An 18959-nucleotide genomic window follows, 5' to 3' on the forward strand; every position below is an offset into this window, starting at 1 on the left:
TTCACACAGTCAGACAGAAGTCAGTGTTGAGAGTGACAGGATCAGTTGCTTTCTGAGGAGCTGGGATACATTGGAATGATGCTTACCAAGGTGAAGTATTTGTCAGTGTGTCCATTCACAGTGGGGTTTTTGGCAGTTATTCCTGTTGCAACCTGGATTTACTTTTGCAGAATAAATTGCTATTTGACAGGTCTTCAAAGTTAATTTGATTCTGTCTAACTCTTAGGGACATTTGAGCTCTCAACAAGATATATTTGTTAGAGCATGGCTTTGAAAAAAGTGTAACATTTCTCAGGAGATTGCGATGCATAGACAATCAGGGGATGAATTGCACCCTCCCATGGATACTGAAGCAGAACAATGTAGCAAACATCAAAGTTACAGGCCTTTATGGACATTGTCAGATACCAAGCGGGATTGGGTTAATTTTATGCAAAGCAAACCTCTGAACTAAAATGGATCTGTCCAAATGCCTGTGTGTTTGAGTAGCTTTACAATAAGCACTACAGTTGCAACCTTTCTAATGCCTCAATATTAACCTCAATCTCTTCACGTTTTGAAAGAAGCAGATCATGTTACTGTATAGCCTTAAGTTTAGATTCAATACAGGCTTTGCTCTCCAACATGATTGTGACACAGCAGAGTTGCATTATCTTGGTTGTCTCAGAACCTCAGAGATATCTCATCTAGTGATGCAGCCATGGGCCTGAGGTTTCAGATGTCAAGTCCAAATCAAATCAAAGTTTATTTGTCACGTGCGCCGAATACAACAGGTAGTGAAATGCTTACTTACAGGCCCTAACCAACAGTGCAAAAAAGGTATTAGGTGAACAACAAGTAAAGAAATAAAACAACAGTAAAAAGACAGTGAAAAATAAAAGTAGCAGTCCTTGGAACTTCTTCAAATTGCCTTGGCAGTAGGCCGGATTCTGAGTCTTACTGTACCACAGCACCTGAACAGGAAGGGATCCCCAAAGCTACTGAAGAATTGAAATACTCATCTCTATTTCTCTCTGCACCAGCAGAAAAGTCTTATTAATCTATAGTGCAGAGCTGGATAAGTAGGCCTGGGTGAAAAACCCCAATCATTACCTTTACATTTATTCATTTTGCAATTATACCATAGCCAAACAAATCGGTCTCCCACAGGAAACACTATGCAGATTGATATTTTAACAAACACCACAAAACACAGATGAAGTGTGAAAACATCCCTCTAGAGATATTATATTAATAAGAGTTAGCTGTTTTCTTACTGTTTAATGATACACTAGAAGTGTCTGCTGTTGACTGGTCTCATTACAGTTCATTGTTGATGCTGACAGTGACTCTGCAAAGCCTGTAATGAGCTCTCTTTCATCTGTTCCACATGTGTATGGACCATGTGGAGGAGTACTAGTCTGGCAAATAAACACTAACCAAACAATGGTGTGGTGATTTCATTGACCATCCAGTGTTCTCCTTCAGGAACATTTATGTAACAAAAAAAGGAGTTTGATTCATAATCATGAACTCTGAGATAAAACTACTGAACAGAGTGAGCAAATGTGTAGCTTTAATGTTCAATTTGCATAACAAAACACCATTGTTATATACAGTGCATTGCGAAAGTATTCAGCCCCCTTGAACTTTGCGACCTTTTGCCACATTTCAGGCTTCAAACATAAAGATATAAAACTGTATTTTTTTGTGAAGAATCAACAACAAGTGGGACACAATCATGAAGTGGAACGACATTTATTGGATATTTCAAACTTTTTTAACAAATCAAAAACTGAAAAATTGGGCGTGCAAAATTATTCAGCCCCTTTACTTTCAGTGCAGCAAACTCTCTCCAGAAGTTCAGTGAGGATCTCTGAATGATCCAATGTTGACCTAAATGACTAATGATGATAAATACAATCCACCTGTGTGTAATCAAGTCTCCGTATAAATGCACCTGCACTGTGATAGTCTCAGAGGTCCGTTAAAAGCGCAGAGAGCATCATGAAGAACAAGGAACACACCAGGCAGGTCCGAGATACTGTTGTGAAGAAGTTTAAAGCCGGATTTGGATACAAAAAGATTTCCCAAGCTTTAAACATCCCAAGGAGCACTGTGCAAGCGATAATATTGAAATGGAAGGAGTATCAGACCACTGCAAATCTACCAAGACCTGGCCGTCCCTCTAAACTTTCAGCTCATACAAGGAGAAGACTGATCAGAGATGCAGCCAAGAGGCCCATGATCACTCTGGATGAACTGCAGAGATCTACAGCTGAGGTGGGAGACTCTGTCAATAGGACAACAATCAGTCGTATATTGCACAAATCTGGCCTTTATGGAAGAGTGGCAAGAAGAAAGCCATTTCTTAAAGATATCCCTAAAAAGTGTTGTTTAAAGTTTGCCACAAGCCACCTGGGAGACACACCAAACATGTGGAAGAAGGTGCTCTGGTCAGATGAAACCAAAATTGAACTTTTTGGCAACAATGCAAGACGTTATGTTTGGCATAAAAGCAACACAGCTCATCACCCTGAACACACCATCCCCACTGTCAAACATGGTGGTGGCAGCATCATGGTTTGGGCCTGCTTTTCTTCAGCAGGGACAGGTAAGATGGTTAAAGTTGATGGGAAGATGGATGGAGCCAAATACAGGACCATTCTGGAAGAAAACCTGATGGAGTCTGCAAAAGACCTGAGATTGGGACGGAGATTTGTCTTCCAACAAGACAATGATCCAAAACATAAAGCAAAATCTACAATGGAATGGTTCAAAAATAAACATATCCAGGTGTTAGAATGGCCAAGTCAAAGTCCAGACCTGAATCCAATCGAGAATCTGTGGAAAGAACTGAAAACTGCTGTTCACAAATGCTCTCCATCCAACCTCACTGAGCTCGAGCTGTTTTGCAAGGAGGAATGGGAAAAAATGTCAGTCTCTCGATGTGCAAAACTGATAGAGACATACCCCAAGCGACTTACAGCTGTAATCGCAGCAAAAGGTGGCGCTACAAAGTATTAACTTAAGGGGGCTGAATAATTTTGCACGCCCAATTATTCAGTTTTTGATTTGTTAAAAAAGTTTGAAATATCCAATAAATGTCGTTCCACTTCATGATTGTGTCCCACTTGTTGTTGATTCTTCACAAAAAAATACAGTTTTATATCTTTATGTTTGAAGCCTGAAATGTGGCAAAAGGTCGCAAAGTTCAAGGGGGCCGAATACTTTCGCAATGCACTGTATAAGGAACATAAATTATTAGAGCCCTTGTTCCGAGGACTATCCGAAATACATCAAATGCATTTGACTTTCCAGGTTTATGTTTGTGCAAATACTGAAGGGACTAGAAATGTCCCTATATTTACAATGAAATATGTCATGTGGCGCTTACTGAGAAAGAGCATTGCTATAATTTCTCTCAGTTATGCTAATCGAAAGCTTGGGTTGACACATGGTCAGCTCTCCAGGTGATTTGAATACTTAGGTTAGGTATTGTATACAATCATTGATCTGAAAACCACCGCTGACATTTTCTCTACTATTTTACTCGCTGTAGAATAAGGGTGTGTGTATTAATGTCCATGCTAATGGCTTTTCTGCTTTGCACTTGCTGTGTGAATATGATTAGATGTGTGTCACACTCTGGCCATAGAGAGGCTTTTATTCTCTATTTTGGGGTAGGCCAGGGTGTGACTAGGGTGGGCACTTTAGTTTCTTTATTTCTTTTCTATTTCTTTGTGTTTGGCCGGGTGTGGTTCTGAATCAGAGGCAGCTGTCTATCGTTGTCTCTGATTGGGAATCATACGTAGGCAGCCTTTTTTTCATTTTGCATTTGTGGGTAGTTGTTATCTTTGTTAGTGGCACTATTGCCTAAGTTAAGCTTCACTGTCGTTTCTTTGTTTTGTTGGCGACATTTATATAAATAAAGGAAAATGTACGCTCACCACGCTGCACCTTGGTCTGGTCATTTCCAGGAAGACGTCCGTGACAATGTGAAGCTAGGAGCGTGTGCAGTAGAATACCTCTCCAGTCATTTGAGGGCTGCACTGATGCATGTTTTCATTTCTACGGGTAACTTACTTCATCAATTCATGTTAGTGATTGCCCAGAGAGTGTACATACTGTATGTTTTCCCAGATATAAACAGTAATTTATCAAAAGGCTAGAATAAAAACCAGCAGACCCTGTAGCCCCTAAGGACTGGAGTTGTACCCATTCCCTGGAGCTACACTAATAGGAAGAGTCACATGCCTTATATGTCTAGAAGTGACGTTGTATTATTCTAATATGGTTTTGTATATAGCCTACTTTATCCTGAAACTTTATGTAAATAGTGGAACCCTGTGAGCATTTTCACTCTAATATTTTGCCATATTGAAGTAGTATTGTTATTGAATTGCTTTCAGAAAAAGCCACTTGGTTTCTCCGTTGAGCTGAGCTCTTTCTCTCTCGGTGACAGATTGCATTGAAATGAAATTGAAAGTACAGCTGAAGGTGTGTCTGTTCTGTTCTCCACGTCTGACAGAATGTCATTTTCAACAGCAGCGTTTCATTACACTGTAGCGTGTCTGCCCGCCCATCTTTCAGGCAGAGAGAGGTAAACCTCGTCAATGTTGAATGTGAAATTACAATCCATTTGTCAACCGCTGTCATAAACATTTTATTTTTTCCTGCCTCTGATTTGATGTGTGCCTCTGCCCGCCTGCAGTGCTGTGTGCTCATAAACATGTCTCTGGCTGTGTGATGCTGTTGCAGTTTAATGGAAAACTGGAAGGTGGGAACATAAATCTTTCATCAATTTGTTGATGGACTGACCTTGGTTGCCATCGGGGATGACGTCACATGTGACCAGCGTTCCACTACCCTATGCTGACCTCTCAACCAACTATGCAGGTCACCCTCTCCTTTTCACCTCCTGTGGCCACCCTGAGTCAAAGGTCATCTGCTCTCATGTCTGATGAGCTGACCTGACCTTGCGGCTTAGCCAAGCACAACATCTACCCCTAGACAGCTACAGATGCCGTCTTAATTTGATCAATTTGATCACAGCAGAACATGCAAACGTGTGTATTCAAGGTTTTAAAAGGCTTCTAAAGTTTGTAAGTTCCACTTAAAAATGTTAGACTTGATTTACCCTAACGAAAAATGTATATTAATTATAATCCACATAACAATTCACATTTCCTGTTGCTGCAGGAATATTTTCCTGTTGTGTGAAACTGGCTCAAATTCCGATATGGCATCTGTACTGTAGCCTGTTTGGTTTGCACAGCCACCTATTGAAGTGAAGACAGTCATTATCCGTTATACAGTACATTTACAGTTTCCACAGTAAGGTATTTATGAAGTAAGCATAGTGTGTTTGTTTTAAAAGTACTGCATTTATTGTTGCATCGACTCCCGTGGCTGAAAAACAAAGGGTTGCATGATTGCCAGAGTTTACAGCATGAACAAATGCATCAAATGGGCTGGAGTGAGATTTGGGATGGATTAGAGCTCAACCAGGGAGGAACAGCACTGTAGCTGTGGCCATGGGGATGACAGGGTATGGCGCTCAGCCAGGGAGGAACAGTACTATAGCTGTGGCCATGGGGATGACAGGGTATGGCGCTCAGCCAGGGAGGAACAGTACTGTAGCTGTGGCCATGGGGATGACAGGGTATGGCGCTCAGCCAGGAAGGAACAGTACTATAGCTGTGGCCATGGGGATGATAGGGTATGGCGCTCAGCCAGGGAGGAACAGTACTATAGCTGTGGCCATGGGGATGACAGGGTATGGCGCTCAGCCAGGGAGGAACAGTACTATAGCTGTGGCCATGGGGATGACAGGGTATGGCGCTCAGCCAGGGAGGAACAGTACTATAGCTGTGGCCATGGGGATGACAGGGTATGGCGCTCAGCCAGGGAGGAACAGTACTATAGCTGTGGCCATGGGGATGACAGGGTATGGCGCTCAGCCAGGGAGGAACAGTACTGTAGCTGTGGCCATGGGGATGACAGGGTATGGCGCTCAGCCAGGGAGGAACAGTACTATAGCTGTGGCCATGGGGATGACAGGGTATGGCGCTCAGCCAGGGAGGAACAGTACTATAGCTGTGGCCATGGGGATGACAGGGTATGGCGCTCAGACAGGGAGGAACAGTACTATAGCTGTGGCCATGGGGATGACAGGGTATGGCGCTCAGCCAGGGAGGAACAGTGCTGTAGGTGTGGCCATGGGGATGACAGGGTATGGCGCTCAGCCAGGGAGGAACAGTGCTGTAGGTGTGGCCATGGAGATGACAGGGTATGGCGTTCAGCCAGGGAGGAACAGTGCTGTAGGTGTGGCTATGGGGATGACAGGGTTTAGAGCTCAGCCAGGACAGAGCAGTGTGGTAGCCATGGGGATGACAGGGATTAGAGCTCAGCCAGGAGAGAGCAGTGTGGTAGCCATGGGGATGACAGGGTTTAGAGCTCAGCCAGGAGAGAGCAGTGCTGTAGCCATGGGGATGACAGGGTTTAGAGCTCAGCCAGGAGAGAGCAGTGTGGTAGCCATGGGGATGACAGGGTTTAGAGCTCAGCCAGGAGAGAGCAGTGCTGTAGCCATGGGGATGACAGGGATTAGAGCTCAGCACTCAGAATGCACATGGGAGAGATCAGCATGGACAAGGAGGCTCACAGGGGGAGATGCGAAAGCAAAGCCAGTGTGAGGCAAATTAGTTCAGCTGACAGGTCACCATGGCAATGGATGGAAAGGCAGAATCTTATTCAAATAAAATGTTATTTGTCACATGCGCTGAATACAACAGAATATAACGTGAAATGCTTACTTACAAGTCCTTCACCAACAATGAAGTTCAATAAATAAAGTTAAGAAAATATTTACTAAATAAACTAAAGTACAAAAATAAAATAAAAAAGTAACACAAGAAATTATGTAACGTTAGCTGGCTAGCCTACAGAAAGCTTTATCTAGCAATACAAACTGATTGTCATAGCTAGCTAAAGTTAACCAGTAAGTTAAATGTTAGCTAGCTAACATTAGGCTATAACTAGCAATGCGAAATGGCATTGAGAAAACATTACACACACTTCATACACATAAGTTAATGTTAGCTAGCAAGCCAACCACCTAACCTCAGCTAACGTTAGCTATCTAACAGCAAGCTTTAACTTGGGAACTTTTGTTTAGACATGTCACATTAACTAAATAGCTAAATGAACTATAATCCCAATGCACACAGTAACATTACTAGCAATACAAACCGATTGTCATGGCAAACTGAAGTTAACCAACTAACGTTAACTTCATTGTTAGTTAGCAAACCAGTCATCGAACTCCAGCTGGCTAGCTAACAGCAAGATTTAGCTTGCAATGAAAACAACTTTCTGACAAAGTTAGAAACGTATAATATCTAAATGTGTAGCTAGATTCTTACCTGTATACATGGATGAAAGCTTCACGGCAGACTGCAACCCCTTTTATAAGACACCCTGTGTTTCCATTTAGTTCGTACAGCTTGTTTGGCCCATTGTGTTCCGCTGATTTCAAAACATGTTAGGAAATTTTGATTAAACATTTTTTTTTTACATTCAAAAGGCTCTCCTGTGAAGTCGTGACTTGCGACATACGCCTAGTGTCCTGAATTGGGTCTCATATTTAAAAGAACATGAACATGTGCATGCGTGCATCTATCAGTTACACATACATGTCAGTGAATAAACACAAAAAGTAGGTCACATGGGGGAGAGGCGTTGTGCTGTGAAGATTTGCTTTATTTCTTTTTTAAACCAGGTTTGCTGTTCACTTACCGATATTTGGGCTCTCAAGTGGTTTTACAGTATCAGTATAAATGTGATCAATGTGGATGATGTAGTTCCTGTAATGTTTGTAAACAACCTGGTAGGATGATTAATATCCTGAACCAGATTACAGGCACTGGTTACAGTGAGAAGCTTCCTCTTGAGCGGACAGCTTGATGAAAACTAGTCAATATTCAGGTCCCTGAAAAAGTATTGGTTTACATCACATACACTCTCAAGCATTTCACACACACATTATGTAGATACTGACTGTTAGCACTTGGCAACTCAATTTCAGGAAGATGTTCCTAATGTTTAGTATACTCGGTGTATTAATATGAGCAATTGTTTGCCCTTTCCTGGATAGCTTATTAGAGAGAGACATAATATGGAAAAGTAACAAAGCGAGAAAAAACACTATTTAGCAGTCCATCAATCAGTTGATCTGTATAAGTGTGTATGTCCCGCGGGGTTGAAACTATGAACCCACAGGCTTTTGGGGGGAGGGTGGACAATGAGCCTGTCATAGCGGATGTTAGCAATGTCCTGGCAGTTTTTATGGCTGGGATAAGTTATTTCCTCTTCTGGCGCACACATGCTTCCAAATAGTCCTCATTGAGGAAGTAAGTCCCTCTCAAGTTCTTGGCTCTTTCCAGAACAGCTACCTTGTCCTTGAACCTCAGGAGCTTGATCACTATCGGTCCTGTCACCTGGGCCAGTGGTGGGTTTCCAGTCCTCTGGGCACGCTCCATCTCAATCTTCCTGGTCCATCTTCAGTTTCTCAGTGGTCATTTCCCTCACTTAGTCCTCAGACTTTGTCCAGGTCTCATATGGAGACTCTGTGATTCCGTCCACAACAATGTGTGTGGTTATTTCCCTCTGTGTGTGTGCATGTCTTTGTGTGTGTGAAACAGTGTTGTAGCACTCAAAACCAGTCTCGGTATATGTGACCGACCACCTTGATTTGGTATTATGTAGCAAAATTTGAAATTGTGTTTTTTTACATTGGATAAACGGAACAGTGGGAAAGTAATTCTGCTTTGAAAGTTGATAAACTTGTAACCTCTATTTTGATAAAATGGCCTTTGAATGTTTTGGTATCTACTGGAGAGCTCTTATTTTGTCTACACCTGTTCAACATCATTCACACCCTCTTAAGCTTTAGACCCACCCAAACTCTGACCATTTTACTCGCCCTAGCAGAGCTGGTTACCCAGAGCGTTGGAGACAACAATTTTTTGCCGATGTTTACTGACACCGGCTATATTCAATGGGTGCTCTGGCACACTCAGACGAGATTGCTCTGAAATCAGAGTAGATGGCCAGACTGAATTTACAAACGCACCCGAAATGGTTACTTGCATAGTGGAGTCTTTGTTAAGACATGTAGCTAGCTAGCTAAACAATTAACCATAATCCCAATCATGACTTTACTACCCTGCATGAACCAGGTTCAATGTTAGCTAGCTAACATTAGGCTATAACTAGCCAAGCAAATGGCTCTGAGATAAGAATAATAAGGTCATACACATAACGTTAGGTAGCAAGCCAGCCAGCCAGCTAACGTTAGCTAGCTAACAGTACACTTTAACTTGAAATGTAACCACTTTCTGTCAAAATTAGAAACGTGTGTCGTGTCTGGACTATCATTAAATGTGAAGATTGTTATTTTAATAAATCAATTCTCTATGTGTAATTATTATTACGTGATTGAACTAATCATGTAAACTTTAATTAGGAAGTAGGGGAACCATGGGAAAATGTTTATAGGGTCTATTTCCCGAATCGACTCTTCAGATATTTTCATATCTTATCTTAATGTATCATTATTAGCTCATCAGTTCTCATTACTGAATGTTGCAAACCCTTTAATATCTGCACAAACCCTAGCCTAAATGATGAATCAGCAATACACAAATTGGATTCATTATTTATTTACTAACTAACTAAATAATCACAGAAATACATAAACAAACAGTAGATATTGGTTACTAACACAATGCATTGATAAGTCCCTAGTGGGCTAAACCAGGTATGACGGCTTGGTAGACAAGGGGCAGAGAAAGAGCGGTAGATAATTATATTCATTGAAATGCTAATCCTTTGCACACGAACGGCCGCTCATTTGAGAATAATTGCAATGTATATATTTACGCCCGTATGTCGGAATCACCGGTCCGTCTGAAGGAGAATCAGTTCATCAGAGAGTCTCTGGTTAACTTCCCCAGAAGTCACAATGTCTTTTCTAGTTGTCGCTTTCTCAGCGGCTCTGGATAGTGTCTGTTGCATAGAATAGATGCTTCCGCGGTTTTTGGTATTCTCGCACTAGACTTACGTCATTTCCAGCTGCAGACTAGTAATTCTACATCTAGGATTTGCTCTTATTCTGTAGTGATTGATAGTCTCAGAGTTGAACCATTTCCAGCCGTGTAGCCAACTCTACACTCTGTCTGGTCTCCGTGGCCAATAGAGTTGTAGTTCTGAACCACTTCAACATGTGGTGTCAGCTCCATATTTTCTGGTCTAATGGTCTATAGAATTGTAGCCATTCCAACATGACAACTCCGTCCCGGCATTCTCTGACTAAATGGTCATTTTGTAGGAGGTGGGTTTTATACTCTGTGGAAGAAGGGGTGATGTCTGGGCTCATGGGGGTGTGGCCACTGACTAGTTAAACTTAATATGAAAATCCATACTCTCATTTAATCTTTTCACAAATAGTTTAATATTTACTCATTCATTTTATCCATCATCTGGATGTAAATCTGATCATTTAAAAGTGTACACAAACAGAGATACAGTAATGTGGGTTTCCTGTCCTTCATGAGATCACCAAATGAAGCACACTAGTCATGACTGTCCCTTAAGTGTCCACGGACCACTCCCACATTCTCAACAATATAAATATTGTTTAATTATTCAAATGATGTCCAAGGGTTTCTCTGTGTTCCACAATTTACATTCCAATCTCGAACACTACAGAGCAGAGGGGCAGCCGCTCTCCCACTCTATGAGAGAGAGCACGCTGTAGAGCGGACCCACTGTAACCTGATCCTTCAGATCGTCACAGGAGAGTTATGACACGTGTATTATCTGAAAATGTAGCTATGTAGACTATCTTATCCTTATAAATCATAGATGGACGCGTCTCCTGTCACGGATGCCATGGTTTCCCTTAGTTTGACGATGTAAACCGGAGACAAAAAGTGGAGAGCAACACTTATGCAGTTTTACTAGGCGATACATTTAAAAAAGACGCGTTAAACAGGATTACCTACAAATACTGACCAGCTCAAATAGACAGAAGAGTGCTGTATGGCAGACCAATCCAAACTCATCTCTCAGCATGTCCAGCCCACTCATTATCTCAGCCAATCATGGCTAGCAGGAAGGTTGCTTACTTTTTCTGTGGCTAAACCAACCTGGCTCGTAAATTAACAATTGTATTTGTATTTACAGATGGCATACACATTTGTTATTAAAGCACATGAAAGTTCACATGTTCGAGAAGGGATTTCTGCCAAAAAAACGCATTTTGATTTAAAAAAAAGTTTACGTTCAAACGTCTCTCCTGTGAAGTAGTGACCCACGACATATGCCTAGTTTCCTGAAACGGGTCACATATTGAGTGTCTCAGTCTTGTCTCTGTGTCTGATACGTTTGTACTTGGTCTTGACTCGGTCTCAGACAGTGAGGACTCCTAATTTCTTATCGAGACTAGCCGAGACCAGCAGGGTAAAAAACTCATAACTATCAGCTTTCATTCAGTCAGTGCATAAAACCGCTTCGCCGGGCCAAATATATACTCCTTTCTAGAAACATTAATACAATATCTTAACAGCCTTTAAATCTATTGTAGACATGTTTGTGCTGTGGCAAACCTATAAGCCTTCAGTGTGTGACAGGTTGGTGATTCTGAAAGGACAGCTGTAATACTAAAGCACTCATGTATGAGAGCACTTTTTATAAAACACAAAGGGCCAGTGGTGTAGTGGTGGTGTATACGCAGGTATAAGCCATACACCCATTTTTTTTCAGATGGCATTGCGTACACTCACTTCTTAATCCCTACTGATGTGTATCAAAGTAGTGTAGTGGAAGTATACAACTTATCAATGATGTAGTACAATAGACAAAATCATGCACAAAGTAGCCTACACAATCGCAATGCAGGTGAATTATATTCACACACAAAGCCTAATGTCAGAGGAATATCATCTCCAGGCAGCCAGAGTGTGCAGCTCTCAAATAGTTTTGGGATGGAGCAGCTCATAGAATGACATCAGTAGCCGGTAAGGTAGGAAAGACATTTTAACTTATGATATTTACCATGCTAACTAAGGCAACAATGGGTATGCAAACCAGGTATTGAAAAAGTTAAGTCTGAACTGTTGGTTAGTAGGCTATTTGTGAAGCACAATTGTCATCATGAGCTGTTTGCATCAGAAGCGTAGACATGGATGGACCTGGGTTTACAGAGACCCACCCACTGGGGAGCCAGGTCTTGACAGGCCCACCCACTGGGGAGCCAGGTTCTGACAGGCCCACCCACTGGGGAGCCAGGTCCTGACAGGACCACCCACTAGGGAGCCAGGTCCTGACAGGCCCACCCAATCCATAACGGACTTAGGCCATCACATTTTTGCATTTTTTTCTATTTTAAAAAAAGTGTGATTTTAAAAGTGAAAATCTGAAAAACATAGGAAATCTCATTAAAAAAAACAATAGAAAACATAGGATTTTTACACAGGGTGCATTTCCTTCGCTGGGAGGGCTGATTTAGGATTTTTTTTTGCCAAATTTGAATATAGCCACTACATGCAAAACTACAGCACTGCATAGGGCCGATGGAAAGACAGCAGTCACACACAGCATGATGTTGAAGGATAAGCAGTCCATAAAATCATAAGAACACAAAAACACAACCATTAAGCATTTCCCTATCGAAATGTACAACAATTACTTCCCATAGAAGAAAAAAAATTCACCTTTAGCACACAAAGTAACCGGTGACCTAAAGCTTAAAGTGGAACTTTGCAGATATGAAACAAACAGAAAATCATAATATCAGTCAAAAATAAAAATAAATCCCAGTTTATGCTACAAAACCAACATAATAAGAGGTTTTAAAAATAGGTTATATTTGCCTCAACTTTCCATTTGACTGCACTTTCCAACACTAAGGCATTGTTGGCAGAAAATATGGATGCTGTTTGTATTGGTATTTATTATGGATCCCCATTAGTTCCTGCCAAGGCAGCAGCTACTCTTCCTGGGGTTTATTATGGATCCCCATTAGTTCCTGCCAAAGCAGCAGCTACTCTTCCTGGGGTTTATTATGGATCCCCATTAGTTCCTGCCAAGGCAGCAGCTACTCTTCCTGGGGTTTATTATGGATCCCCATTAGTTCCTGCCAAAGCAGCAGCTACTCTTCCTGGGGTTTATTATGGATCCCCATTAGTTCCTGCCAAAGCAGCAGCTACTCTTCCTGGGGTTTATTATGGATCCCCATTAGTTCCTGCCAAAGCAGCAGCTACTCTTCCTGGGGTTTATTATGGATCCCCATTAGTTCCTGCCAAAGCAGCAGCTACTCTTCCTGGGGTTTATTATGGATCCCCATTAGTTCCTGCCAAAGCAGCAGCTACTCTTCCTGGGGTTTATTATGGATCCCCATTAGTTCCTGCCAAAGCAGCAGCTACTCTTCCTGGGGTTTATTATGGATCCCCATTAGTTCCTGCCAAAGCAGCAGCTACTCTTCCTGGGGTTTATTATGGATCCCCATTAGTTCCTGCCAAGGCAGCAGCTACTCTTCCTGGGGTTTATTATGGATCCCCATTAGTTCCTGCCAAAGCAGCAGCTACTCTTCCTGGGGTTTATTATGGATCCCCATTAGTTCCTGCCAAAGCAGCAGCTACTCTTCCTGGGGTTTATTATGGATCCCCATTAGTTCCTGCCAAAGCAGCAGCTACTCTTCCTGGGGTTTATTATGGATCCCCATTAGTTCCTGCCAAAGCAGCAGCTACTCTTCCTGGGGTTTATTATGGATCCCCATTAGTTCCTGCCAAAGCAGCAGCTACTCTTCCTGGGGTTTATTATGGATCCCCATTAGTTCCTGCCAAAGCAGCAGCTACTCTTCCTGGGGTTTATTATGGATCCCCATTAGTTCCTGCCAAAGCAGCAGCTACTCTTCCTGGGGTTTATTATGGATCCCCATTAGTTCCTGCCAAGGCAGCAGCTACTCTTCCTGGGGTTTATTATGGATCCCCATTAGTTCCTGCCAAAGCAGCAGCTACTCTTCCTGGGGTTTATTATGGATCCCCATTAGTTCCTGCCAAAGCAGCAGCTACTCTTCCTGGGGTTTATTATGGATCCCCATTAGTTCCTGCCAAAGCAGCAGCTACTCTTCCTGGGGTCCAGCAAAATGATGGTAGTTCAATGCTTTACTAATATAATTCACCAAAACATTTCTTGGTGGTCCAAAAAATATTGTTATCAGGTTGTAAATCCCAGCAGGCCTGGTACATCGCTTGCTGCCTCCATTGGGATGCACTGTTTCAGTTTCAATGACTCAATATTCTGGGCAAAAATGGATGAATGTAATTAAGGCTGGGAAAACAATCAAACTATCAAGGGCAATGATCCCAGGTCAGTCATAATGTGGCTAATAGGCTATCATATCTACTTATGTAGCAAGCTAAAAACACAGAGCCTAATGTTAGCTAGCTAGCTGCCAGAAGGATCTCATGTTATGCCATTGGAGGAGTGGTTGAGTGACTGACTTTTTCCCCTCATATCATTTTTCGGTGGCTATAGACAGCTAGAGTTGCAGGTGTCATTTGGTTAGCTAGCAAGAACTTGAACGACTGTTATTCAGTTAGCATTTCTCTTGCATTCACAAATTCACAGAACAACTGATGAATTTAGGAATGACCAACACCTGCTAATATGACTGGTGTAAGTAAACATGGACAAAAAAGTACTAGTTAGTCTAGATTATTATTTGACCCTGCTGGTCATCTATGAACATTTGAACATCTTGGCCATGTTCTGTTATAATCTCCACCCGCCACAGCCAGAAGAAAACTGGCCACTCCTCATAGCCTGGTTCCTCTCTAGGTTTCTTCCTAGGTTCTGGCATTTCTAGGGAGTTTTTCCTAGCCACCATGCTTCTACACCTGGATTGCTTGCTGTTTGGGGTTTTAGGCTGGGTTTCTGTACAGCACTTTGTGACATCAGCTGATGTAAGTAGGGCATTATAAATACATTTGATTGATAGATTACATGTAAAAAGCCTACCCAGCTCTGATACTGCGAGTAAAATGGTCAGAGTGAGGTGTTCTCTCACTTGTGTCTGGAAGTAGCAAGCTAGCCTACTTCAGCCAATTGGCTTGGGTGCTTGGTTGGGATAAGCATGCATTGGCAGGTAAACTGCAGAAGGATGAGGAGCCTACAATTCCCCGTTATCAATTTTGACGACCAACTAGTGAACGAGTTTGAGAGGGTTTTTCTAATGTTCCTTTGTTTGATTGGAGCTCATCTTGCTCTGGATAGCTTTAGTTGTTAATCTTATTTATGTACATATCTGAGGGTGAGAAAGCCTATCTTTTCATGGTTGTTTGATCAATAGGACAGTAAAGTTTCCAAATGTAAGAGGACTCCGTGGTGTCTACATATTTGCAGAAATCCATTCGGGTGTATTTTGTGGCTTTTAGAGAATGCGTTCTAATGATCTAAAGTCACACTTTTGCAACTGCCTGTAAACGCACGGTTCAGATCGAATGATGGCTGGCCCGTGTGGTTCCATACATGTAAGTTATTTTCAAAGAAATGGCTAACAAGAGCAAACGCGCTGCAATAAAAAACACAGTTCCACTTACCAGATGATGATCGTTTGAAACTGAACTTCTTGTTGAAACTTATTCTTGAAAAGGGAAAAGCTAACAAATTAGCAGCAACATCCTCTTTGATAACACCTGCTGCAGCCACTGCAAACTAGCCGACAACAAAGCTAGCTAGCTAGACCGTGGGAAAGCTACTGCTCCATATTGGGCAGTGACCTGTTGGCCTTCAAGAAGGAAGAATATTCCATAAGTTTTTGTAAAAACGGTCCCACCCATTAAATCAAAATGTGATTGGGTGAATGGAATATGCCTTTATCTAGCTTCTGAAGGCCTACCCAATGGCTGATTTAGCTAGCTAGATTTATCTCCCCAGAGACCAGCAAATTGTTAACCCTTTCCTTATCAACAAAAACTGACAAGATTAAATCAGAACATCATTGAAAATAATCATATCATTATCATTATTATTAAAATCATTAATTTATAAATCCTTAGCCCTTCTCTGAAGGCGTAAAAGGCCCATTGTCCCCCACTGTGTTTGGGTTAGTAATAATTTTAGAGTGGCTCTATTTTCCCTCAGCATGCATTTTTTCACTATTTTCAATGTCTAAAGAATCTATATTGTTCTGAAATATGAATGTGAATGGTGTGAAATTGCTAGCTAGTTAGCGGGGTGCGAGCTAATAATTAATTGGTGACATCACTAGCTCTGAGACCTTGAAGTAGTTGTTTCCCTTGCTCTGCAAGGGCTGCGGCTTTTGTGGCGCGATGGGTAGCGGTGCTTCGAGGGTGACTGTTGTCAATATGTGCAGAGGGTCCCTGGTTCGGGGCAAGGAGAGGGACGGAAGCAATACTGTTCCATGAACACAGAAATACTGGTTATTTTGAACTCTTATTATGGTGGTGATTTAACAAAATGTCTACCTCCTCACGCCATTTGCACACACTGTAATAGACTTTTTTTTCTATTGTGTTATTGACTGTACGCTTGTTTATTCCATGTGTAACTCTGTGTTGTTGTTTGTGTCGCACTGCTTTGCTTTATCTTGGCCAGGTCGCAGTTATAAATGAGAACTTGTTCTCAACTAGCTTACCTGGTTAAATAAATATCAAACGTGGTCTTGAATTGGACTCACATTTTTCTGGTCTCGATCTTAACTCGGTGTCAGACCCCTTGTCCTCCTCCCCGTCTTGGTCTTGACTCGGACTTGACTTACTCCGGTCTTGGTCTTGAATCGGTCTCAGTTTAAGTGGTCTAAAACACAACACTGGTGTGAGTCAAATTGAATATGCATGAACCTGAGTTTTTTGTTTCTCTCTTTTCTTTACCTCCCTCTCCTCTCTCTCTATTTCCCTCTCTTTCGCTCCATCTCTCTCTCCTAGCGGTCCAGTCTCTGAACAGTCTGAATGACCAGATAGCCCACTTCATGATGACCAGGCCCGGCACTCTGTCCCGGGAGGACGAGGCCTTCATGCCTGAAGAGAGAGACACCTTGAAGGATTCCATGGCCCTGATGAGGCACCTACTGTTGGACGCACAGGTACAACCCCTGACGTCTAACCTCTAACCTCTAACCTCTAACCGCTGATCATTCACCACCTTTAAAACCAGGTCAAGAATCAAAAGGGCAAACAAGCCTCTTTGCTGTATGAGTCTGCTGAAATCATGTGGGGAGGAAGGAATGTTTTCACAGCAATTCAGGGCATTAATGTTATGATGACTCATACTTGGGCTGTTTAGACTTGACTTAGAGTATTAATAGTTAATTCACTCCAATCTCATTAAAAAGTATTTCAACTGATACTATGCTAGACCATTTCCCTCCAAGCAAGCAAGCAAACTAATATTTATTTTAGTCCTAGGGCTTTTGTTCTACTCTTTCACTTTGTGTTTCCTTTCCCTGGAGATGATGCAGCTTCTCCCGGGGAACAGACACTGACAGGGTAGCTATGAGCTTACTGACTCTATGCAGGACCTGGGAGAGGCAAAAGTCCAACAAAACGGAATAGTCCCCAAATGTCGACATTTGAATAATTGAATGCCACCTCGTTCGAAGAGGAGCATAAATAATGCATTGGTCTCTCAGTCTCTTTGAAGCTCCTGATCAAATTGAGCTGTTCAAAATCATTAGTGACAACATCAGCACTGCAGATATGACCATAATGTGACTGGCTCTGCCGCGGCTCGCTCACTAATTACAGTATGCATAAACCAAGGCCCCAACATCATTGTCTCCAATCTGGCAACACAATCTGGCCCTAACTCTGTGATAAAGCAATAGATTGTTTGTATCTCTCTCAATCCTCCGGATGTTTGGAAATAAAATGCTTGCTTCAATCACAATGCCTTCCATTGTCTTTTCTAAAGACTTCTTTCCTGAACATAATGATGTCCTTTCTTCATCCGAGGGGACTCTTTATGTATAATATGTGATGAATTTCTGTAGAAAGAATCCGTCTGGCTGTAGGGAGAAGTAATAAAACGATCTGCTTGAATCCTCCGGTTTGCCTTGGATCGTTTGATAATTCCTCTTTACACTTTTTATTTCCCCCTTTATCACCTTGTTCCCTTTCTTGTTTTGATGGATGTTCCCCGAGACTTGACATAGTGATGCATTTGGCTCATCCTTTAGTCACATCACACACTTGATGGATATAGAGTCCCCTCGCCATTGTCCCTAAGATATTTTCCTGAGACGCTGCGGTGTCATTGATTAAAGAGAATGTAATTCAGCAAAAGGCCATTGCCTTCTCCTCAGCCCATTTGTATGCAAGCCGGAGTGAAAGATAGTTAGCCCGGAGTCAGTTTTTCTGCAGCTCAACAATAGAACACTGTAGGGTGATGGATGAGCAGTAGCCTCTGCCATGAATGGACTGCTGATTATCTCTGTGAGAAGTTGTACTTCTAAAAGTTGGTTGTAGTTTAATGTTAACTGAATCATCCTGTAACTGCCAAGTTGACTAAGTATCTACCTGTTGCCATGGCTCTGTGTCCAGTAGACCCATTAACTTTACCTGCACCCCTCTCTTCCCTTGTGGGTCTGTCCTGTCACCTGAGCCTCTCCATGAGGCCCTTTTCTGCCCTGTCACAGTAGAGTAGCTACAGTATAGGCTGCCCCTCTTCGACTGACAGCTGCTTGCTGCCATAGCGATGAGTCTTGTATCCTCTCCAGGAGATTCCTTACAGGACAGTGTGTAGTGGTAGGCTAAGCTTACACATCAGTCTGTCTCACTGGGTGTGTCTCTCTTCTACATTCCCTGATTTCCTATGGGTATGAGCACTTTCTGAACTGTGCTGCACAATGCTCTGTTTGATCAGACTACACGATCACAGTAATTACAGCCTTATAT

At 42.2% G+C, this 18959-nt stretch overlaps 1 protein-coding gene across 1 annotated transcript in view; it reads left to right on the forward strand.

Moving 5' to 3' along the window:
- The window catches only part of LOC139371309 (kazrin-like), a 306795-nt gene that overhangs the window by 83544 nt on the left and 204292 nt on the right, over positions 1-18959 (forward strand). The window contains 1 exon segment of the mRNA XM_071111626.1: positions 16992-17149. Within this exon segment, the coding sequence (XP_070967727.1) occupies positions 16992-17149 (158 nt within the window).

Source organism: Oncorhynchus clarkii, chromosome 17 (genome assembly GCF_045791955.1).
Source record: "Oncorhynchus clarkii lewisi isolate Uvic-CL-2024 chromosome 17, UVic_Ocla_1.0, whole genome shotgun sequence".
NCBI classification, from domain to species: Eukaryota; Metazoa; Chordata; class Actinopteri; order Salmoniformes; family Salmonidae; genus Oncorhynchus; species Oncorhynchus clarkii.